The sequence below is a fragment of the Cavia porcellus genome, unplaced genomic scaffold (assembly GCF_034190915.1).
Source record: "Cavia porcellus strain 051 isolate PalLab524CR breed Dunkin Hartley unplaced genomic scaffold, mCavPor4.1 scaffold_6, whole genome shotgun sequence".
Classification (NCBI taxonomy): Eukaryota; Metazoa; Chordata; class Mammalia; order Rodentia; family Caviidae; genus Cavia; species Cavia porcellus.
In genome coordinates, this window is record NW_026947489.1 from 80,240,741 (window position 1) to 80,263,228 (window position 22,488).

Genomic DNA, 22,488 nt, shown 5'->3' on the forward strand with positions numbered 1-22,488 from the left:
TTGCCGGGGATGGCCTCTCTAGTAGCTACAAGTGTGTGCCACCCCACTTGGCCATTAGTATTTAAATATGAGGAAACAGGCAAAGAGGCACAGAAGTCATTCAGATAATAAAAGAGGTGAACCCATGATTTGAAACCAGATGATTAGGATTCAGAGTGTGCTCCTGAATTTTCAAGGTTTTTTGTTTTGTGGGTTTTTTTGGAGACAGGATCTTGCTACATATTTCAGGCTGGCCTTGAACTCTATGTAGTCCAGGCTGGTCTCCAACGTGCAGCAATCCTTCTGCCTCAGCCTCCTGAGTGCTAGGATTATAGGCGTGGACCACTACATGGGGTACAGTTTTCAAGACTTTTAAAGTGTCCTGACTTTTCTAAATTGGAAATGAATTGAGATAAAAATACTGGCGTAACCAATCATGTTTTTAAAAAGTACAAGCTAGCTACCTCCGTGTCTGAGGCTCGAGGAGACGATGCTCAAAAGAGAAACTCTATGATAGGAACGATAATGCCAGCTGACATCTGAAGGCTTCCTTATGTGCCAGGATCTTTACGCACAAAGCCCATTTACTAAATGTCTCCATTTTTCAGATCTGAAAACTTCGAGCTCCCCGTGGTCACCCAGATAAGGACCGCATTTGGCGCCCTTCATCCGTGGGGCTATGACTATGTTCCACAATGAAAAGGGGCTTCATCAAGATTGTTCTACTAGAGGCTACGCAAGTGGCTCAATGATAAAACACCTGAAGAGTATGCATGAAGCCCTGAGTTCGGTTCCCGGCAACAAAACTAAACCACACCACACTAAACCACAAACCAAACACAGATTGTTCCACTAGCGCCGAAACACTCAGTTTTCTACCACCCCTCTAAATCTGGTTAACCTTCCAAACTCTCGGCCTAGTTCCACGCCAACTCCGCCCACTTGGTGGCGTTCTCGCGCGTGCGTCCGGAGTGCCGCTCTCCATTGGGTGCGGTCGCTGCCGTGGTCCAGTCCCCGCTGTGGGAGGTTTCTGATTGGGGAAGGCTTACGCAGCTCCGCCCCTGGCGGCTTAGAGTAGCCGGAAGCGAGCATGGCGGCTGCCGGGGCTGCAGCTACTGACATAGGTGCGGTGGGCTTTGGGTAGGAGCTGCAATTCTAGGATTGCAGGGGAGGAATGAAGGGGTGAGGATTGAGTGTGATAGAGATCCTGCAGCCCGGGGTAAGGGGTTGCTTTAGACGCGATCCCTTCAGACGAGGCTCAGGGTCCCTAGCACGGCAGTCTTTCCAAATGTGGGCCGGGGATCTCTGAGGACCGGTGGTCCGTGTCAGGGGTGGAGCTGGCAGCCAAGCCCGTTTCCCGCGCCTCAGTCGGTCCCCCGGTGTTCCCAGAGGTGGTCCGTGGCAAGCGCGCCGCCCTCTTCTTCGCCGCGGTGGCCATCGTGCTAGGGCTGCCGCTCTGGTGGAAGACCACGGAGACGTACCGGGCCCCGTTACCTTACTCCCAGATCAGTGGGCTGAATGCTTTGCAGGTGAGACCTCGGTGGGAGATTGCCTGGGGCAGCCCACCGGTGAGGTGGAGACTCAGCTGATGGCCGGGATCCTCCTTCCCGCAGCTCCGGCTCATGGTACCCGTCACTGTCGTATTTACCCGGGATTCAGTGCCCCTGGACGACCAAGGAAAGCTGCCCTTCACCGTTGTGCATGAGAGAGAGATACCTCTGAAATGTGAGTTGCTGGGTCGGTGGGTGGGCAGTCTTTTGCGTCTGAGCTGAGTCTGGAGATGTGTTGGGTAGGAGCAGCGTGGGTGTCCCATAACCTCTTATTAAAAGAGCTCTCAGAACAGTGTGTTTGGTTGAGTACTGTAAATTCAGTGTGTGTCATTAAGACAGCAATATTTTTCATAACATAATTTATGCCACCTGATCAGAGGCAGTTCATCCCCATCAGAGTAGAGGGGAGAAAGTGAGACGTAGTGGAAAGAACACAGTTTGAAATTAAATTGGATATGTACACAGACTCTTCGGTTTTTCGTTAAACACTATGGTTAGGCACTTTTTCTTAGGTACCAGGAATTTGGGGATGAATACGAAACTGATGATTTCAAGAAATTCATAAGTGGGGGCTGGGGATTTAGCTCAGCGGCATAAGCGCCTGCCTTGCAAGCAGGCAGTCATGAGTTCGATCCCCGGTACCGATAAAAAAAAGGAAGAAGACCAAAAAAAAAAAAAAAAAAAAAAAAAAGAAATTCATAAGTATGGGAGAAAGACACATAGGTAAAAGCTATTACTGTTGAAGTTATAAGAAACAGCATTGAAAACAGAGCATTTAACTATCTTGGAGGAAACAAAGGCAGAGAAAGTTTTAAATGATATAATTTTTAAGTTGGCTCTTTAAAGGATGTGTAGGAGTTCAGGTTAAATGGAAAAAGAAGAGACTTAGGAGAGGAAGTAGCATGCTCCCGTAGTAAGGATCACTAGCTTGTTATTGTTTACTGTGTGCCTGAAACTAGGTGAAGCTCTTTACATGTATTGCCTCATTTAATTTTCTAACATTAGGATTCCCATTTTATAATACACTGAAATTTAAAGAAAGTTTAATTTGTCTTGATCACAAAATGAATAAGAGGTGGTGCTGGGATTAAATCCAGGCCCATCTGATTGCAGTGTTGTCTTTTGACCAACAGACTGTACCTCTGCTGTGTAAAAGCATGGCTGTGTGAGTCAGCAAGTGGGGATCCATGAGCAGTTTTACCTTCCTGGAGTGTGAAGTAAAATTCTAGGAGTGGCTGGAGATAAAGGCGGACTCCTGACTGTGATGTGCCTGTGTGCCATTTACTTCCTAATTCTATAACCTTAGTCAGTACTTTTTTTTTTCTTTTGAGATAGAGTCTTGGTATCTGATTTGTGATCCTATCTAAATTGTGGTCCAGGCCTCTAATTTGTGATCCTCCTGCTTTAGCCTTCTGAGTGCTAGGATTAACAAGCATGTACTACCACACTCAGGCGTAATCAAGGGATTTTTTTAAAAAAGTCGTATTTATGTAGTTCAGCCAAATGTACACACACATTTTGTTTTTCTGAACAAAAAGGGTGTCATACCTCATATGTTGGTTTGCAGTTTGATTATTTTTAGTTTATCATGGACTTCTTCATATTTGGTGACATATTTTCTTTTTTGGTACTGGGGATCAAACTCATGACCATGCACTTGCAAGGCAGGCACTTATGCCCCTGAGCTAAATCTCCAGCCCACGGTGACACGTTTTCAGTAATACTGTGGATGCAGTGTAGTATGAGAGAACCAGATTCAAGGCTGGGCTTGGTGGTGCGTGCCTGTAATCCCAGCAATTTTGAGGCTGAGGCAGGAGGATCGCTGTGGGTTTGAGGCCAGCCTGGGCCACACAGTAATTCCAAGGCTAACCGTAATAAGGATCACTAGTTTGATAGCGAGACCCTATCTCAAAAAAAAAAAAAAAAAAAAAAGAAAGAAATTGAAAGAGAGCTAATTCAAGTCTTGTTCTGTTACTTATTTTTATGAATAGGATTATTCATTTATCCCACAAATATTTGAGTACCTATATGAGATACTAATCTAGTTGCTAGAGCAATAAACAAAACAGGTAAAGGAGAGAAGAGACAATAAAAAGCTAGATAAACATAGTATGTTAAATGGTGATTAGAAAAACAGCAAGACAGGGCAATAGAGATGTTTTCTTGGGATTGCAGTGTTATATTAGGTGACTAAGGAAGGCCTCATCAGAAAGAGGACATTGAGTAAAGACCTAAAAGAGGTAAGGGAATTAATTCACTGGGCACATACCCAGGGGTAGAGCTTCCTGGCAGAGGAAAAAGTAAGGCTGAGGTCCTAAGGTCAAAGTAGGCACCTTTAAGGAACATGAAGAATTTTTTTATGGCTGGACTAAAGAGAGGAATTGAAGTAAAACCAGAGCAGTAGAGAGTGCTAGATCACGAAGGGCTGGTAGACCATTGTGAGAATTTTGGGTTCTATTCTGGATGTGAGGGGAAGCCATTAATGGCTTTTTTAGAAAAATTGAAAACCTGACTACCATTATGACATCTCACAAAGGTAGCAATAATTCCTTAATACTACCTAATTCTCAATCTCCACTTAGAGTTCCTAAGTTATCTCAAAGGTTTATAGTTGTTTTCTTCTAATTAGGATACAGTTGGTTCAGTTTCTTTTCCCCCCTTTTATTTTACCTATATTAGCTCCCTTCTGCGTCACCAATATAATTCTGTTCTTCAGACTATTTGTTGAAGAAACCAGGATCATTTGTTTTAGAAAATATCTCACATTCAGGGTTTCCCTGAATCACTTCCTCATAATTTCATTTAACTTATTCCTCTAGTATCCATATTTCTTGTAGGCTAATAGTGAAATCTAGAGGTCTGATCAGAGCCAAGGGTGATCTTTTCAGGCGTGAGTACTTTATAGGTGGTGCTACGTACTTTGGTTGTGTTACATCACGAAATGTATGGTGGCTGGTTATCCATGTTGGGTGATGCAGAGGTTAGCAGTTCAGTTATTAGCAGCCTGATCTCTATATTTGTTTTATTTTTTTGAGACAGTGTCTTGGTCTGTAGTTCAAATTGGCATTGAACTCATGGCAGTCCTCCTACCTCTGCCTCCTGAGAGCTGAGATTACAGGCATGTGCCACCAGGCCCAACAATTTTAGATTTTGCCATCAACCTTTAACTTGAAGTTTTTAGCATCTGTGGGAACAGGAATTGATTTCATTAGCAATTGTCAAATAGTGATTTTTTTTTCAGTTCTATGATTTATGTATATGATATAGAATTCTTACTTACTATTTTTGATACTGGGAATCAAATTTAGGACCTTATGCTTGCCAGGCAGGCACTGTGCCACTGAGCTGTATCCCAACTCTTAGAATTTTTTTTACAAAGAGAAACTTTCCCAGTAAATTTTAGGTTCTGCTTGTTAAGTTTCAGGGAGCAAAGAAATCCTTTTGACATTGCCTTGTATGTAAGGTTTAACTTGCAGAGAACTGACATCTTTAGAAGGTCTACTCTTTCCATCTCGGCATTTTAAATTTTTATTATTACTGCAGTTGGAGATTCTTTTTTTTTTTTTTTAAATTTTTATTGGTACCAGGGATCAAACTCACGACCGCCTGCTTGCAAGGCAGGTGCTTATGCCGCTGAGCTAAATCCCCAGCCCCAGTTGGAGATTCTTAAAAATGATTACTTTCTAATTAAATATTGCTGGTATTTATGCAGTTGTTGATTTTTGTATATTCTTTCTGAACTGTTTCTGTGTGTACGTTTGTGTGGGTTATGAGACTTGAATTCAGGGCCTTTACACTTTCCTATTTCCCCAGCCTTTTTGTATTTTTCCTTTTTTGTTTTTGTGACAGGGTCTTGCTAAATCAATAAATTGTCCAGGCTGGGCTTGAACTAATGGTTCTCCTGCCTCAGCCTCCCAGAGTAATATAGTTATAATTGTGCCCCACCATACCTGGCTAACTTTGAAGTTTTAAGATTTTTTTTTAGTTGATTCTTTTCTTTTCTTTTAAAGAGAGTAAAACAAAAGAGGACATAACAAAGCAGATCAGATGAGAACAATGCAAGCAACGCAGCATTTTACCACAAGACAACCCGTAATTAGTAGTAACTGCCATAATGTCTCTTTCTTTGAAATAGTTGAGCATAACTTCATGTACAGTAGTATCAGACATAACAAAACAGTATAAAACCATTCAAGAGAACGAAAGCATTACAGGGCTTTCAGAACCAAATAACAGAGAACGAACAATGGCTGCTATATTATCTCATTTTCCATAGAAAATTTGTTTATAATATCACACATAATAATACCCAATAAGATATAACATGATAGAAGTAATGGAAACAGAAGAACAATAGCATGGTAGGACTTCATAGTAAGATGATATTAAATCAGCACTGGCTATTCTAATGTCTTATTTTCTTCAAAATAACTTCATACTACCACAGATAATAAAATCAAACCAGGATATAACCATTCCAACTAATGAATGCAAACATTATAAGGCTTCAAAGCAATGTAATGGAGAATTCTTTGATTTTCTTGGAAAACAATTTACTACTGTAAAAGTGGCCCTTTTGTCTCTTTTTTTGACATATTTATACATTTTATTTCTCTTATTTATTGGTTAGGAACTTCAGAGTGAACAATGCCAGATGACAGTGGGAGTATCTGAGGAGAGAGCAACCATCAATACTATATTACTTTTTTTTTCTTTTTTTGAGATAGGGTCTTGTTTTGTAATTCAGGCAGGCCTTGAACTCACTGTGTAGTCCAGGCTGGCCTTGAACTCACCACAGACCTCCTGCTTCAGCCTCCCAAGTTCTGGGATTACTATTACTAACTTTAATGGAATTGCATTTAGTGTTTTGTCATTAGGTGTTTTGGGTTTTGTCAGGAATTTTTTTTTTTTTTTTTTTTTTGTCTTTTTCGTTTTTATCGGTACCAGGGATAGAACTCACAACTGCTGCTTGCAAGGCAGGCGCTTATGCCGCTGAGCTAAATCCCCAGCCCTGTCAGGAATTTTTGTTGAATTTAATTATTGGAGGGCAGTAATTGGAATGACCATGTGATTTTTCTCCTTTCACCAATTGATATAATGAATATTGAAACACGCCCCCACCCACCACCTCACTCTGCAGTGAGAAGATATTTCATGTCAAAAGACCATTGTAGAGATAGGCACAGGCAAGAAGTGGGGTGGAAGACACAAGCTGTTATGTGTTTGCTGTCATCCGTGCAGAAATGATTGGAGTTGGCTGTAGCTGCTTGGTGCATGGTAATTCTCTGCAAACAACTATCTTGCTGTCTGCAGACACTGGACAGTTCTAGGGCGAGAGAGGTGGGCAACGTTTGATACTTGCCTTTCCCATCATGCATTTCCTTTCCCTGCAGACAAAATGAAAATCAAATGCCGTTTCCAGAAGACTTATCGGAGGGCATTGGACCATGAGGAGGAGGCCCTGTCATTGGGCAGTGTACAAGGTATGGGAAGGGGTGAATGAACTATTTTGACAAGAAGCCATATTTCTTTTTTCTTTTTCTTTCTTTCTTTCTTTTTTTTTTTTTTTTTTTTTTTTCTTGAGACAGGGCTCACTGTAGTTCAGGCTGGCCTTGAACTCATTAACTGTTGAATTTTATTTTTCAGTAAAATTGAACTCAGGACATTGCACTTGCTGGACAGGTGCTTTTGTAACTGAGCTCTATATTTGGCCCAGGCCTTGAACTCATTATGTAGCACAGGCTGCCTTCAAATTCACAGCAGTCTTTTTTTTTTTTTTTTTTTTTTTTTTGTCTTTTTCATTTTTATCGGTACCGGGGATCGAACTCACGACTGCCTGCTTGCAAGGCAGGTACTTATGCCGCTGAGCTAAATCCCCAGCCCCTACAACAGTCTTTTTGCCTCAGCCTCAGGCATGTACCACCACACTTGGCAAGAACCCTTGTTTTGGGGCTGGGGATTTAGCTCAGCGGCATAAGCGCCTGCCTTGCAAGCAGGCAGTCGTGAGTTTGATCCCTGGTACCGATAAAAAGGAAGAAGACAAAAAAAAAAAAAGAACCCTTGTTTTCCTGCTGATTTTTAAACGTATAATTTCAATGTTTTGTTTTATCTCCAAAGTGTCTTGGAAAGCTGGGAATATGGTACTTGGGTTTTAGCCTGGACCACTCAAGGCCCAAGAACCAGACTAGCTGAGCCGAATCTGGCCACAGTGCCAGCTGTGAGTGGTGGGGTGGCCTAGGCACTCTGTGGGGGCTGGGGGAAATGGTACGTGTTGCATGTGGTGTGCCACCTTCTCTTGTCTCCAGAGGCAGAAGCCGTGCTAGCTCAGCCCAAGGAGCAGGCGGCGGGCTCTCTGACTCTGTATGTGATCTCCGAGCACTCCCCACTCCTTCCCCAGGTGGGTAAACGAGCAGCTGTGGACCGCTTCTCTTCCCTTCCCTTCGCCCCTCCCAGTTATCTCCTTCTCGTAGCAGTGCTACCTGTAGCTCCTATTAACAATAGAAAACTCTGTTAAAAAAGAATGCCAGTGGGGACTTATTCATTGACTTTGGGTCTTTCTAAATTCAAGACTTATATGTGATTAAAGTGCCAGTAACCATTTAAAATGGAATTATAGGCGTGGTGGCACAGGCCTATAATCTCAGCTGCTCATGGAGGCTGAGGCCGAAGGGTCACAAGTTTGAGGCCAGTGTGGGAAAACTTTATGAGACATTATCTCAAAATAAAAAGGGGAGGGGTGTGGATTAGTGGTAGAGTCCTTGGATTCAATCATACTATGACCCTCCCCCCCAAAAAAATCAGGATTAAAAAGAAGTAGCTGCTTTAAGAGTTAAATCATATGTCCATAAACAGTATATTTAATTTGATTTTTGGGGAGAGGTACTGAGGATTGAACGAGGCCTTTTATGTTGACCTGCATTCCCAGCCCACTTCCACCACTATTTTCTCCAGAGATAGGGTCTCACTATGTGGGGAGCTGGTTACACTTACGGTCCTGCTGCCTCAGCCTACCAGAGTGGGTAATATAAATATCCACCCCATGCCTAAGAGTTTTTTTTTTTTTTTTTTAAGGAGAAGAGGTTTAATTTAGCTCATAAATTTTACATATATTTGAATTTATGTAAGTGATATTGTGTTTCCTTTTTTTTTTTTTTTTGTCTTTTTCCTTTTTACTGGTACCGGGGATTGAACTCATGACTGCCTGCTTACAAGGCAGGCGCTTATGCCGCTGAGCTAAATCCCCAACCCCAGTAAGTGATATTGTGGTATCACTGTGGTTCTACAGTGATCCATCTTTTTAAAAATTTTTTAATTTTTTTGGTCCATCTTCTAGATCTTTAATTTTTTTAGTATTTATGTTTGAAAGAATCATCTGTGATATAACATGTAGTTGAATATATGTGTCACTATATTGACGTAATTTATTCTGTTGTTAATGGACATTTGGTTATTTCTAGTTTTTACTGTTAAATGTGATGCTTACGGATGTTCTTATACTTGCCTTTTTGCCATGTACCATTTTTTTTTTTTTTTTTTGTCTTTTTCATTTTTATCGGCACCGGGGATCGAACTCACGACCGCCTGCTTATAAGGCAGGTGCTTATGCCACTGAGCTAAATCCCCAGCCCCTCATGTACCATTTTTATAGATCGAACTTTGCAGTTTTTTCTTTTCTTTTTTTTTTTTTTTAAAGAATTCAGTTCTTCTTCTTCCATGTGCCATCTCTTGGTTTCCATTTCACTATTTTATCAGCCTCTGAACAGTTAGATACTGCTAGGACCTTTATTGGATAGAAAAGAGAGAGGTGTCTCAAAAAGACAAAAAAAGGAAACATGCTGGGCCTGGTGGCACAGGCCTGTAATCCCAGCACTCGGGAGGCTGAGGTGGGAAGATTGTTGTGAGTTCAAGACCAAACTGGGCTACAAAGTGAGCTCAAGGCCAGCCTGAACTGCATAGAGACCCTGTCTCAAAAAGACAAAAAAAAAAAAAAAAAAAAAAAAGAGAGGAATGGAAATATATGTGAATACTCATATGTGCTTACAGCTCAGAAATTCTAGGTTGATAGCCAAGGTGCAGGACTTTGGTCAGTGGCAAAAGGCCATTGTGCTTTCCTGCATTCTTCACACTGAGCTACAGGTGTGCTGTCCCTTGCTTATCCACACAGGACATAATGAGTTACATTGGCCCAGAGAGGACAGCAGTTGTGCGGGGAATAATGCACCGGGAGGCCTTTAACATCATTGGCCACCGCATAATCCAAGTAGCCCAGGCCATGTCTCTGACTGAGGACGTGCTTGCCGCTGCTCTAGCTGACCACCTCCCGGAGGACAAGTGGAGCTCTGATAAGAGGCGACCTCTCAAGTCCAGCTTGGGTAGGGTACTGGGCTTTGCCACAGGTGGGGTGGAGGAAATGAATTCTCCAATGATTCTCCAGGAGGAGAGTCTGTGTGCAAGTTCTTCATTTCTTCTCTGATCACCACCTTTTCTTTGCCTTTTTTTTTTTGGTACCAGGGAGCTAACCTATGACCTCACACTTCCCAGGCAGGCACTTATGCCGCTGAGCTAAATCCCCAGCCCCTTGCCAACATTTCTTAAGAGCACGCAATATCCCACATCCTGGTTTATTCTCCTTTTGGTTGCATGATAGCAATCATCTTAGCCAGGGGTACATGCTGCCCCTCTTTCTTAATCCACAGGAACCTCTGATTCCTGAGTCCTGTTTCTATAGGCTATGAGATCACCTTCAGTTTACTCAACCCAGACCCCAAGTCCCATGACGTCCGCTGGGACATTGAGGGAGCCGTCCAGCGCTATGTGCAGCCCTTCCTGAATGCCCTCAGTGCTGCTGGCAACTTCTCTGTGGACTCTCAGGTGAGAGTGGGAGTGAGTCAAAGAGTCAAAATCCTTGCATATTTAATGTTTACAGATGCATCTATTCTGCCATCTGTCAGGGTTTGCTGATTAGCTGGGAATTCCCTGTGTTAGTGTGTGCATGTGAGTGTCATGGGGCACGTACTGAGTGGGGCTATGCCTGTGTTTGTCTGTCACTTGGGAGTAGGTTCTGGGTCTTGTCTTTCCCTCCATGTCCAGCTCAGAGAGTTCCATCAGTGGATCCTAGAACTCTTCAGCAGGTGCACCTAGATTTAACACTGTCAGTCATCCTTATGGAATTTCTTTTTATAAGTTTCTTGACATGTATGACTTTAGTAACAATAAAGATGTGAGGAATGTAGCTTTCTGTGTCATACTATGTCCTTATAGGGAAAATGTGGGAGAAATGCTTATTAGGTTTTTGTAGCGAGAGTGGTTGCTTCAGAATGACTGGCTTGATTTGATCTTGTAGACAGAACTATGCTGTTCTTTGTTTTGCTCTTTGTTTAGGCTGTTTGGAAACCTGGTAAAATGTGTGGTTTTCTTTCTTTTTCTTTTTTTTTTTTTTTGTCTTTTTTGTTTTTTATCGGAACCAGGGATCGAACTCACAACTGCCTGCTTGCAAGGCAGGCACTTATGCTGCTGAGCTAAATCCCCAGCCCCGAATGTGTGGTTTTCAAAGCATGTATTTAGTAGATTGACTTTACCCTTGGTTTTGTTCTTTTCTTCTAAGCCTGTTTTTCTCTCAACCCTGACTTTGTCTCTTATATTTTACCTTGTCCTGACTGTATCTTTGTAAAGTACCTCAAATTTTTTTTTTTCCAGCGAAAGTAGGCTATACATCAATGCATATAATAATCTCTCTCTTTGCTCCACAGATCCTTTACTATGCAATGCTGGGGGTAAATCCCCGCTTTGACCCGCTCTCGTCCAGCTACTACTTGGCCATGCCCAGCCTTCCCCATGTTATCAACCCCGTGGAGTCCCGGCTGGGTGAGCTCCCGAGGACAGGGGTCTTTCTGCCAGACCGAAGAGGGATCCTGAAGGCACAGCTGTGGGTGGAAATGGCTATGAATAATGATAGTTGCAGATTATGTATGGTGACAGTCCCTAGCTTGTGTTGGTCTGACAGCACAGGGAGACTTAGGCCCCTTTTTCTTGCTGCTCTGTTGATGTTGTTTCCATCCATACATCCACCTTTTTATTTTTTAAATTTTTAGTTTTTTGAGATAGCATCTTTTTTTTTTTTTTTTTTTTTTTTTTTGTCTTTTTCTTTTTTATCGGTACCGGGGATTGAACTCATGACTGCCTGCTTTCAAGGCAGGCACTTATGCCGCTGAGCTAAATCCCCAGCCCCTGAGATAGCATCTTGCTCTGTGGTCCAGGCTGGCCTCAAATTCCTGTCAGTCCTCCTGCTTCAGCCTCTCAATTGCTGCAATTACAGTACATCCATCTTATTCAGTTGCTTATTAAACATGATTCTTGTTATTTATTTTTTTAACAGTCCTGTGATTGAATACAGAGAGCGCTGAGCTACATCCCTGTCCCTTTTTAAGTTTTTATGTTGAGATAGGGTCTTGCTCAATTGCTCAGGCTGGCTTTGGATTTCCAACCCTCCTGCCTCAGCCTTCCCAGTAGCTGGGTTTACAGGTGAGCACCACCATATCTGGCTGTACATTTACAAACAAATAGCTAACATGAAATGAAATGAAAGCTAACTAGGAAAGATACGGTTGCATATGTAGGAAAGGCAGGAAAAGTACATAAAGGCAGAATTAAAAATGACAGTTCAGCTAGTTGAGGTGCAGGGACCCTGAATCTAGGATTATAGTTTTTTATTTTGAGGGTGGAGCCTAGGAAAAGTAGATGTGGCCAAGAACTGTAATGCAGGCAAACCAAAGTGAATGTATCACTCACTAGAATTTCAGGCCCAGAGCTGGACCAGCAGGGACCGTGGGTTATAAGAGGGATGGCATGTGAGAGCTTAGCAGATTCCTCCTGTCTTTGTTCTTTCATCGAATGAATTGGCTGAGGGACTGCTTTGTGGCAGTGTTAAGTACAGAGATGGAAGGGCAATTCAGGCAAAGCGAGCTAGGAATTTAGACATAGAAGAGAAAGCACACAGACATTCAGGAAGCTCCGCGTAGTGTGGTGTGGCTGAGTTGTGCCTGAGTGATGTGTGATGAGCCTGGCAAGGCAGACAGGCGCTGGTCAGGTAGGACCCTGTTAAGGAGCTTGAACTTCAACCTGATACAAATTGCTGGCCATTGAAGAGTAACAGGGAACTGACAAGAGGTCATATTTGCTCTTGTGCATAAAGCTAGCTGTAGTAATAGCATGCCTTGTTACAGTGACCATGAAAGCTTTCTAAGCAGTCAGGGGAAGGAGATTCTAGAGGCATTTTCTGGGAAAGACTACTCCATGTATGTAGCATATCTTGGGAGAAGCTTCAGGGTCCTTTACCTTGGAAATCAAGGACTTTATCGGAGAATATCCTAGTGACCATCAGCCCAGGAAACTGAGTACCAGTGAGAGTGGCCAACAAGTGACAGGCTGACCTGGAACCGAGCTCCAGGCCCAATATGTTTTGGTATCCTGACTCTCCTGTCTTTGTACCACAGGATCCAGTGCTGCTTCCCTGTATCCTGTGCTCAACTTTCTACTCTACGTGCCCGAGCTTGCCCACTCACCCCTGTACATTCGGGACCGGGATGGGGCTCCAGTGGCCACCAATGCCTTCCATAGTCCCCGCTGGGGTGGCATTATGGTAATAATCACTGTGCAGCACTCACAGCCCAAGCTGTGGGACTGGGACAGGGATAGTGATGCTTTCAGAGAAGTTCTTTTGGTTTTTCTCTGAGATGCTCCATGACCCAGCTTTTGGGGCACTGGTGGCACCAAGGAGGTGAGGGTGCTGCTTTCTTGTACTTCTCTGCCAGCCCCTCTATCTCTTATTTCTGTCAGCATTTTCTGGACTGTGACTCTTTGCACTCGCCAGTTTGTACTTAAGAGCGCCCTTTGTCCACCTTGCAAGGCTCTATCTGGTGGGAGCTTTATGAGATTGAGAACTTTCCCTCTCCTGTTATACTGGGTATTTCTCATGAAAATAACTTTCAAATGGGTTAAAAATTTTGTTTAACAGAAATCTTAGTGGATTAAATAAGATAACTTACTTAAAGCTCTTTATATTAGGTCCTCAAAAAAAATTAGTGATGCCATGGGATATATGTCTTCTAGAGAACAGAAAAATCATCCTTTGTCTCATGGCCTCCAGAGTGCAAAGGACAGCTGTGTGTGATAAGATGTGATTCCTCTCTTTCAGGTGTACAATGTTGACCCCAAAGCATATAATGGCTCAGAGCGGCCAGTGAGAGTCCAGGTGGACATGGTACGAGTGATGGAGGTGTTCCTGGCTCAGCTGCGGTGAGGTCCTGCGGGATGCACTGGGGGTGGGGGTGGCCACTTTCTCCTTGGCTATAGAGGGAGTTGTAGAGCAGAATGAAATCTCACCTGCTAGGATACTTCCCCTGTTCCCAGAGCCCCAGGGAAGTGAAGAAAGGTTTCTAAAGATCACTTCATCTCTGTCCTAAGGGGTAGTAGCTGATGAAATCTGTTTTCAGAAAAATAAACTCATGAAAGTCAGGTTCCCAGGGTATGATTAGGGCTGCTTAAGAAAATAGTTGTTGATTCTTGTGCTGATTGATTGAGATCAGGAAAGCATATTCTGATGGTTTGGCAGTGTCTGCCATATGCCTTGTCAGGAGTGTCCCATAATTCAGTCTAGTGGCCCCATTTGTCCAAAGAGAGGATAAACAGAAGGTATTAAACTATATTGGTGTTTAAAAAAACCTACATTAGTGTATATCATATATACATTTATATAGAAATATCGTCATGAAATTTTCAAACAAGAAGCCCAATATAGAAGGGAAGCCAGCTGGGTGTGGTATTGCATGCCTGTGATCTCAGCATTTGGGAAACTGAGGCCAAAGAATTGTCAAGAGTTTCAGGTCAGCTTGCATAACAAAGCACAACCCTGTCTCAAAAAAAAAAAAAATCCCCCCAAAAGAAAAAAAGCTAAACTAGAAGCACTGTGCTGTGCTTAGGGTTTGGATTGCTTGGTGTTGCCACTCACACCCCAGAACCTCTGTATTACACAGGAAAATTAAAATCGCTGGTGTAGGGCAGATATTGTAAGAATTTTAGCTGTTGTCTCTTATCTTTTCTTATCTCAGCAACTTTGATTCAACCTTTGCTGTTCCTGTAGGCTACTGTTTGGGATTGCTCATCCTCAGGTGCCTCCAAAATGCCTACTTTCAGGACCTAAGAGTGAAGGGCTAATGACCTGGGAGCTGGACCGGCTGCTTTGGGCTCGGTCAGTGGAGAACCTGGCCACGGCCACTACCACCCTCACCTCTCTGGCCCAGTTGCTGGGCAAGATCAGCAACATTGTCATCAAAGATGATGTGGCATCTGAGGTAAGTGGGCAGGGCATGGATTATGTACCCTAGAATTGGGGCAGCCAGTAAGGGTCATCCCTAAGTGCCCTTGGCTTGCCAGCTTGAGTCTGGAAGAGAGAGAAAGAAGGTTTCAAGGCAACTTCCAGAAAACAGAGCATATCCCAGACAGTCTGACTCTCACATATTCTGGGTGAACTCTGGGCAGTCTTCCTGTAGATGGAAAGCACAGGAATGCCCAGCCCCTACTGATAACTGGGATGTGTTGGTAATCCCTGTCCCCTTCCCTTCCTAGGTATACAGGGCTGTAGCTGCAGTTCAGAAGGCAGCAGAGGAACTGGCCTCTGGGCACCTGTCATCTGCCTTCACTGCTAGCCAGGAAGCTGTGACATGCTCTGAGCGTGCCTTTTTTGATCCCTCACTTCTCCACCTCCTGTATTTCCCTGATGACCAGAAGTTTGCCATCTACATCCCACTTTTCCTGCCTATGGCCGTACCCATCCTGTTATCATTGGTCAAGATCTTCCTGGAAATGCGCAAGTCCTGGAAAAAGCCTGAGAAGATAGACTGAGCAAGGCTGCATCTCAGTAGAAAGTTTTCCTTTCTGCCCAAGGTGGATTGCTTGGTGTTGATAAAGGTGTTAGATTGAGAGACATGAATGGAGCCTGCTAGGGATGACTTAATTTGTCTCTAGGTACCTCTGTTGGAACTGAACTACAGTACTCTAAAATGGGTTATTTCCTTCCCATCCCATTCCTGTAACTTGGGTCCCCCACCATTACTCCCAAGGACCTCAAAAGGTACATCACCTGGGTCTCCTCCAGCAGCTTGAACCTAATAGCCCTGCTGTGTTGCTCTCTGGGCCTGGGGTACCTTGTTCTTCTGGCCTGGCTCTTAGCATAACACATTAATGCACTCAGAGGGAGCATTAGAGGAAAGCCCTGAGTTGGATTGTAGCCTCTCCCCTCCACCCTCTCTCTGATCCTGGGGGAAGTTCACCTCTGAGACCTCCCTTACAACCCTTTCTCTGGCTAGCTTTACCTTTTGGGTACAGCCTGAGTCTGGGGCACAGCAGCTCTGGATCCGATGCCATGCATATGGTAGAGGTTTCGAGAGGCAGTGTGGTATATTAGGGGGAAATTCTAGACTGGGAACCCAATAGGCCTGCATTGAAATTCTCGCTTCTGCATTTACTGACTGGGAAGCTTTGGATAAGCTACTCCATCTGTCAGCCTGAGTTTTCTTCTGTTCAGTGGCACTGATGATGCCTCCTTCATAAGGTGGTTTGAGGATTAAATAAGCTTGTGAAAGTGTACAGTACTGTATTAAGGAGTTACCTTAAAACAAACAGACATGTAATAAAATTGAATTGGAATGGTGTGAAGTATGAGGTAAATTTTCATTTTGTGAATGCGTAAGAAACAGACTCCTGGTATCCATCCTCCTGTGCTCACTGGTCCACCTGGTTCTATATGGCCATGTGCCTGTCTTGCCTCTCTTGCCTCTGTCCGGTAGGGCCCTGGGATGGCTGGGCGCCTGTCCTTAGTCCCTCCTTGTGTCCTGATTTGGCCAAGGCTGTGAGCATCTGTTTCAGCATTATAGCAAGTTCTAAGAGAGAATAGCTTGTTCCAGTAAAAACTTTAGATACTAACTCATTCATCACTTCAGGAAGTACTGAGTACTAGCTTCAGGGAGCACTGCGCTAATGCTGGGGTATCACAGTGACCATGGTCAGCAGGATCCACTTCTCCTCCAGCAGATCTTTCAAGAGGAAGTCAGTGAACAAAAACTGAACAATGCATTAGCAAAGAGAAGCGGGTTGGGCAGATAGTGACTGGAGGGAATACTTTAGCAGCGCCTTTCAGCACCTGAGCCCGCTGCGACCATCACAAGAAGAGTATTTTGTGTAGCGAAACTCTGCGAGTAACAGGCGCGGCAGTCACGACCTCCTTGATTGTTGAAAAAGTACTGAGCCACCAGGCGGGTGCCGGGTGCGGGCCTGCGCTCGGACGCCCACGGTGCCCCGACCTGGCCGGCATCTGGCCGGGCGGTAGGCGGGGCCGGCGTAGGTCCTACCCCGGGGGCGGGGCCGCGGACGCTCCCCCTTCTCCCGGCTCCAGCCGGCGCAGGCCAAGGCGGCTGGGCTGTAGCGGCGAGCCGCGGCCCGGCGAGGCCATGAAGGTGAAGAAGGGCGCCGGCGGGGCCGGGACGGGGGCGGAGCCCGCTCCTGGGGCTTCGGGCCTGAGCGCACAACCCACGCCGGGTCTGCAAGCGGAATCGGAATCAGAGTCCGAGTCGGAGCCGGAGTCAGGCCTGGGGCCCAGACCGGGGCCGTTGCAAGGAAAGCAGCCCATTGGGCCGGAGGACGTGCTGGGGCTGCAGCGGATCACGGGCGGTGAGCACCGGCGAGGGAAGGAGAGTGCAGAGGGGGCTTCGAGGCGCGGATCCCTCCCCCGCCCCCTTTCCCGCCCTCCCCCGGTCTCCCTTCCCCCACCGGCTCCTTCACGCTACTCTTGCTTCTGTCTGCAAGATCTCTATGTGCTCCTGTTTCTTGATCTTTCTGTGCACCTCTTCTGTCCCTTTAGAGGTTCATTTCCACCGCACTCCTTCCTCTTTTGAGGGGCCCACCCCCTTTCCCATGGTGGAGGTGGAGCAGCAGCTGCAGCTGTAACCTTTTCCCGTGGAGTCTTCAGAGCCCTGTGTGCAGTCTGTTCTCAGCTCCCACCTGAAGGCTAGGGGGAGGCTGAATTAATTAGGAGGCGTTAAGACCCTCAGGTCTCCCTTGCCATTAGTATCCATACTCAGGGTCCCCTAAGACTGGGAACAACCCTCTTCCTGGCCTGGACTGGGGCTTGTTGACTTGGGGGTCTTACAGGGAATGGCTAGTCCACACTGGTTGAATTTCCCAGTTGGACTGCCTGGATTGGAGTACCGGCTTTGCCACATAATTGGCTTGGGCATGTATGACCTTGGGCATGTGAAAATCTCTGAGATGCATTTGTAAAAGGGGGATAATGACACCTCCCTGGTAAGGTTATTGTGAAACAAATCAATCCTCAGATTTTGTACAGTGCCAGGCCCACTATGCATGCTCTGTAAATAGGATTCCTCTCTTAGTATCAGCCACCCCATACGACTGCTCAGTCTGGAGGTGGACATCTGGGTATTCTGGGACGTAGGCAGGCGTCAGTGTACACAAGGAACGTGGCAGAGGCTTGATTGAGCCTTGAAGAATGGGAGGTATTTGGAGAGACAGTGGCCTTCTGACTAATCTTCCCTGGCTCTGTTTTTGCAAGCAGACCTTGGGAGTGGACCTGAGCCCTGCTGCAGGGGCAGCAGAGCCCATGTCTGCCAGACAGGCTTGTGGAGGGGACTATGATGGCAGGCCTGAGCCTGTGCATCTGGGTCTCTGGAGGCCCCCTTGCTCCTGTCTGAGCTGAGCAGCAGCCATTTTTCAGCTGGGTCCCTAGATCACAGACAGAGCTCCTTTGACCAAACAGGTATCAGTGGAGGGAGGGGTCCAGGTCCAGGCTGATGTTGAAGCCAGTTGGGCTGCAGTTTGCAACAGCAGAATTTAGGATTGATCTTAGTTCTGTGGTTGGAGGTCAGGTTGACCTGTCTGGACCCTGGGCAACTTTGGAGGTTTATTTTGTAACTGAAGGAGGCTTCCAGGTGAAGTAACAGCATGCGTTTCCTAATTTGGGAAATTCATAGCCCTCAGAGATGGGCATCTGAAGAGAATGAATAGGGGCAGGGCCCTTTTTTTGCAGGATTTGGGAATAGGGATCCAGGGCTTTCTGCTTTGGCATCCCTCATCTGGTGTCTTCTGACCCTAATCACATGGATCTGAGGTTTGCTGTTCCTGGATTACAGGGCCCTGAATCCAGCTTAGAAAGCTATTTGTGGCTGAGAGGCAGGTAACAGTTGTGCTCTGAGCCCTTGTCCACTCTGCCCCTTACTCTGACCTGACCATGGGTCCTAGTCCTTCATGCTTCCCTGGCAGAGGGAATGCTGTGGTGGTCTAGCTGTCTGCTGGAGCTCACTTCCTCCAAGGATAGAGAGAGGCTGACAGGTTGAGTTTGCAGAAGAGACTTCGGTCAGGACTGCAAGAAGTTGTTCCTAAAGAAAAGAGAGAGTTAAAAAAAAAAAAAGAGGAGAGGCTCCCAAAGTTGGAGGTGCCAAAGGGCTCCTAGGAAGGCTTTCAGGAGGGGTCCACTTCAAACTTGGGGAAGTGGCAGGCCTAGGGAAGCATGATTTTATGTTCACTTCCTGTTCCAATTTCAGAGGAATAGGAGGTAGCCCTGGTCTGAATGGTGACTTCCGGGCTTCTGTGGGCTACTAGGGCAGGATGTGGTGATGTGCAGTGTGATAGCACCAGAGCCTCCCCTGTGCCTCTCTTCTCTTTCCTCTTTATGGCCAGGGCCTCCCTGACTACTTGAAGTTGCTGCTGCAGAGACAGTGAGGGTGAGGTCAAGCTCCTGAGCTTCCTCAGGCAGGCCCCAGCATGTTTTTTGGGGGGTCTGAGGACTCCCTGACTTCCATCTGTACTGTGCACCTGCCAGGCTCCCTTCCAGGCCTGGCCTGGTATCTTCTCTATTTGGGTTAGGGGATACATTCTGTTTTGGGGGTGGCTTGGGAGAAGAGCTGATAGAGGACCTTAAAGGGCTTCCTTCTGCTAAGACTTCCTCTCATTTGGCGATCAACAGGGTAGAAATAAAGTTGGGACCCTTCCCCCCAGCATCCGAGGCTCTGGGCTTGAGTCAGCAGAGCTTTGGCTAAGCTGCTTAATGGAGCTGGGCTTGCATAAACCGCTTATGAGGAGAAGAGGGGGTTGGCGGGGGGAGAGGGACACACGGGAAGGGGTTGTTCACTGCCCCAGCACTACCCGTGTCAGGGAAAGTCCCCTCAAGATAAGCCTTCCCCAGCACATTGATCTGTAGTGTGAAAAGCAGCCATGGGTGGGGGGGGGGGTGGGCATCCTCCTGTGAAGGACTGTGCCCTCTCAGGTCAGACCTGTGTCCCCCTCTTTGCAACAGGTTTCACAAGGCAAGGATGTATCTTCCTCTCCTGCCAGATGCTCTTGCCAGACTAGAGACAAGTGTTTGACCCTGGCAGATCAGAGAAATTAAGGCCCTCAACTGCAGTGTGACAGGGAAAGTGTCGGGGACATGGCCTTGTCTGTCCTTCTTTGCCCTGCCCTTGCCTAACCCCCAGAGGCCATTAAGATGGAGCCATTCAACCTGGATTGGATCTGAATGGCACACTTATGTCCTCTACACTGGGGGCTCTCCCAGGGCAGGGGCTGTGTTCCCTTTTTCTGGAAGGAAGGTACCAAAAGGGCCCATAAAAGCTGAACAGGCCGCAGAGTGTTTGGGTCCCTGCCTTGCTCAGTTGTCTGTCTCCCCTAGACTACTTGTGCTCCCCTGAGGAGAATATCTACAAGATCGACTTTGTCAGGTTCAAGATCCGGGACATGGACTCAGGCACTGTCCTCTTTGAAATCAAGAAGCCCCCTGCCTCAGGTGAGCAGGTTGGCGGGCCGTTGGTGGACATGCATTATGGGTGGGCTCAAGGACAGAGCAGAGCTGAGGCTGGGACCCCAGCTGACTCAGGGGTCCATAGGCACCCAGGAGTCTTTGTCTTCTGTATCTGGGGTGGATATCTTGGGCGGGCAGTTCTGCCTCTCTAATCGCTGCCAGCCTGCCCTCTGCCGACCGGCCTAGGAATTGCAGTCCCAGAGACCCCATCCGGTGGCTCTGGGAACCTCAGTGAATATTGGTGCCTGGCCCACCCAGAACCTGCCGTTTGGTTCTGAAACGTAAACGTGCCTCAGACAGATAGGGGCCTGGGTGGAATCCTGGGTGGGTAAGGGTCCAGCCTGAAGCCCACTGAGCCCAGCTGGGATACATTGCAGAACGGTTGCCCATCAACCGGCGGGACCTGGACCCCAATGCTGGGCGCTTTGTCCGCTACCAGTTCACACCTGCCTTCCTCCGCCTGAGGCAGGTGGGAGCCACGTGAGTTGCTGGGGTAGGGTGAGGGCTAGGGTGAGAGAGAGGGTGGGAGCAATCCTTCCCGAGTTCTTACCCAGCCTCTCAGGGGCAGTCTGTCAGGAGCCTGGTGGGGGTGTCTCCAAGGCCAGACTCAGCCCTGCGCCCTTCTCTTGCTCAGGGTGGAGTTCACAGTGGGAGACAAGCCTGTTAACAACTTCCGCATGATCGAGAGGCACTACTTCCGAAACCAGCTGCTCAAAAGCTTTGACTTCCATTTTGGCTTCTGCATCCCCAGCAGCAAGAACACCTGCGAGCATATCTATGACTTTCCCCCTCTGTCTGAGGAGCTGAGTATGTGAGCAGGGCCCCGTGGGACTAGGGTAGGGGATGGGGGCTTCTAGGGAGCACACTGAGGGAGAAAGGGGTGCTTGTGGGCTCAGTCCTCTGTCTTCCAAATCCGGGGTCACTTTTGTGGGCACCATTCCCATGCCATCTGAATGGAAACAGTCCTAGTTGAGGGATTCTTGGTGGTAGTTCAGTTGTCCCTGTCACCCAGTCCTCTAGCTGTTCTGTGACCTGATTCAGGTGTCTGACCTTTGCCCTGGCTGGGCCTGTCTTGCAGTCAATGAGATGATCCGTAATCCCTATGAGACACAATCTGACAGCTTCTACTTCGTGGATGACCGGCTGGTGATGCACAATAAAGCAGACTATTCCTACAGCGGCACACCCTGACCCCCCAAACTGCTCCATACCCCAGGAGGCTCTGGCCTGGGCCCTCAGCTGTGACTTCTCCAAACTCATCTCTCAACCCCAGATCTTCTGCTTGGGGTGTGCTCCAGGAGACCTGGACCCTGAGTCAGTATTGGGAGGAAGGGTACCTAGTGTCCCCAGGCCACACCCGGCACCCTTGGGCCCTGGTCCACGGGTTGACATGATAGGGAGCTATTTGTCTTTGTGTCTTTTTAGGCCTCCTGCAAGAGGAGCAGCCAGGACTTCCAGACAGCTTAGCTTGGTCCTCTTGAGCCCAAGTTTCACAATACTGTTTCCGGCTCCATGCTGTGACTAGGTCAGGACAAGGATCCATTCTCAGTCCTCTGTCAGCCACATTGAGGGCATTTAGAGTTATAAATTCTCAGAGAAAGAGCCACAGGGGATGTGGGCCTCAGCTCCAGACTGTCCCATCAGCAGCCAAGATACTGCCTGAGATGTAGGGGACTAGCCCAGATTTCAGCCTGTGCTAGGAACTGGACCACTTGTATATAGTTTTCAATAAACCTTTTCCTTTTCTGTTCTCTGGTGTGGCCAGCCTGTGTGTATATGGAGGGAAGGGAGGCATTCAGGTAGTAACTCATTCAAGGCAGTAAAAATCTTCCTCACTTCCCTGTTCCTTCTGCCCCTTGGGTTCTCCTGCTCCCAAGTTCTCTGAACCCTGACACAGTGCTCTGCATCCAGAATCAGCATTTAGAACATGATGGGTTGGAAAACGTTTATCCTGGAATAAAGAAGACGCAGGGCTTGAGAGGAGAAGCTTTGGCCTGAAGTTAGCCAACCTAGTAAAGCAGAGGCTGGAACCTGGAAGGGAAGGTGTTCGGGAAGTGGCTCATCCTCCACACCTTGCTTCCTATCTGCAGAACC

General features: G+C 46.7%; 2 protein-coding genes across 5 annotated transcripts; both read left to right on the forward strand.

Annotated features, from left to right (window-relative positions):
* The first annotated feature begins 956 nt into the window (after nt 1–956).
* Nucleotides 957–16,241, forward strand: Pigs (phosphatidylinositol glycan anchor biosynthesis class S). Of its 3 annotated transcripts, XM_003469731.5 has the most exons (12): nt 957–1,103; nt 1,369–1,508; nt 1,593–1,704; nt 6,923–7,012; nt 7,835–7,926; nt 9,694–9,901; nt 10,258–10,400; nt 11,279–11,393; nt 13,022–13,167; nt 13,723–13,823; nt 14,668–14,878; nt 15,153–16,241. In XM_003469731.5, exons 1-12 carry the CDS (start codon nt 1,070–1,072, stop codon nt 15,426–15,428), a joined length of 1,668 nt encoding a protein of 555 aa, XP_003469779.1. In that variant the 5' UTR covers nt 957–1,069; the 3' UTR covers nt 15,429–16,241. The 3 variants fall into 3 exon arrangements, with proteins under 3 accessions (XP_003469779.1, XP_013007765.1, XP_063107245.1); XM_013152311.3 differs by lacking the exon at nt 1,369–1,508 and having other exon boundaries at nt 1,003–1,103; XM_063251175.1 differs by lacking the exon at nt 1,369–1,508 and having other exon boundaries at nt 1,073–1,103; nt 1,509–1,704.
* A 705-nt stretch (nt 16,242–16,946) lies between these two features.
* Nucleotides 16,947–22,145, forward strand: Unc119 (unc-119 lipid binding chaperone). Of its 2 annotated transcripts, none has more exons than XM_063251181.1 (5): nt 16,947–17,252; nt 20,266–20,379; nt 20,772–20,874; nt 21,029–21,205; nt 21,473–21,649. In XM_063251181.1, exons 1-5 carry the CDS (start codon nt 17,033–17,035, stop codon nt 21,477–21,479), a joined length of 621 nt encoding a protein of 206 aa, XP_063107251.1. In that variant the 5' UTR covers nt 16,947–17,032; the 3' UTR covers nt 21,480–21,649. The 2 variants fall into 2 exon arrangements, with proteins under 2 accessions (XP_063107251.1, XP_063107250.1); XM_063251180.1 differs by having other exon boundaries at nt 16,951–17,252; nt 21,029–21,201; nt 21,473–22,145.
* Nucleotides 22,146–22,488: the final 343 nt, after the last annotated feature.

What these genes read in the sequence shown, in the direction of transcription:
- Pigs (XM_003469731.5), top strand. Translation starts at nt 1,070, where the DNA reads ATGGCGGCTGCCGGGGCTGCAGCTACTGACATAG. An exon ending in GTCATTGGGCAGTGTACAAG is followed by an intron (nt 7,013 to 7,834) that starts GTATGGGAAGGG and finishes TCTTGTCTCCAG; the next exon opens with AGGCAGAAGCCGTGCTAGCT. An exon ending in ACTCCCCACTCCTTCCCCAG is followed by an intron (nt 7,927 to 9,693) that starts GTGGGTAAACGA and finishes TTATCCACACAG; the next exon opens with GACATAATGAGTTACATTGG.
- Unc119 (XM_063251180.1), top strand. Translation starts at nt 17,033, where the DNA reads ATGAAGGTGAAGAAGGGCGCCGGCGGGGCCGGGACGGGGGCGGAGCCC. An exon ending in CTGAGGCAGGTGGGAGCCAC is followed by an intron (nt 20,875 to 21,028) that starts GTGAGTTGCTGG and finishes TCTCTTGCTCAG; the next exon opens with GGTGGAGTTCACAGTGGGAG. An exon ending in CCCTCTGTCTGAGGAGCTGA is followed by an intron (nt 21,202 to 21,472) that starts GTATGTGAGCAG and finishes CCTGTCTTGCAG; the next exon opens with TCAATGAGATGATCCGTAAT.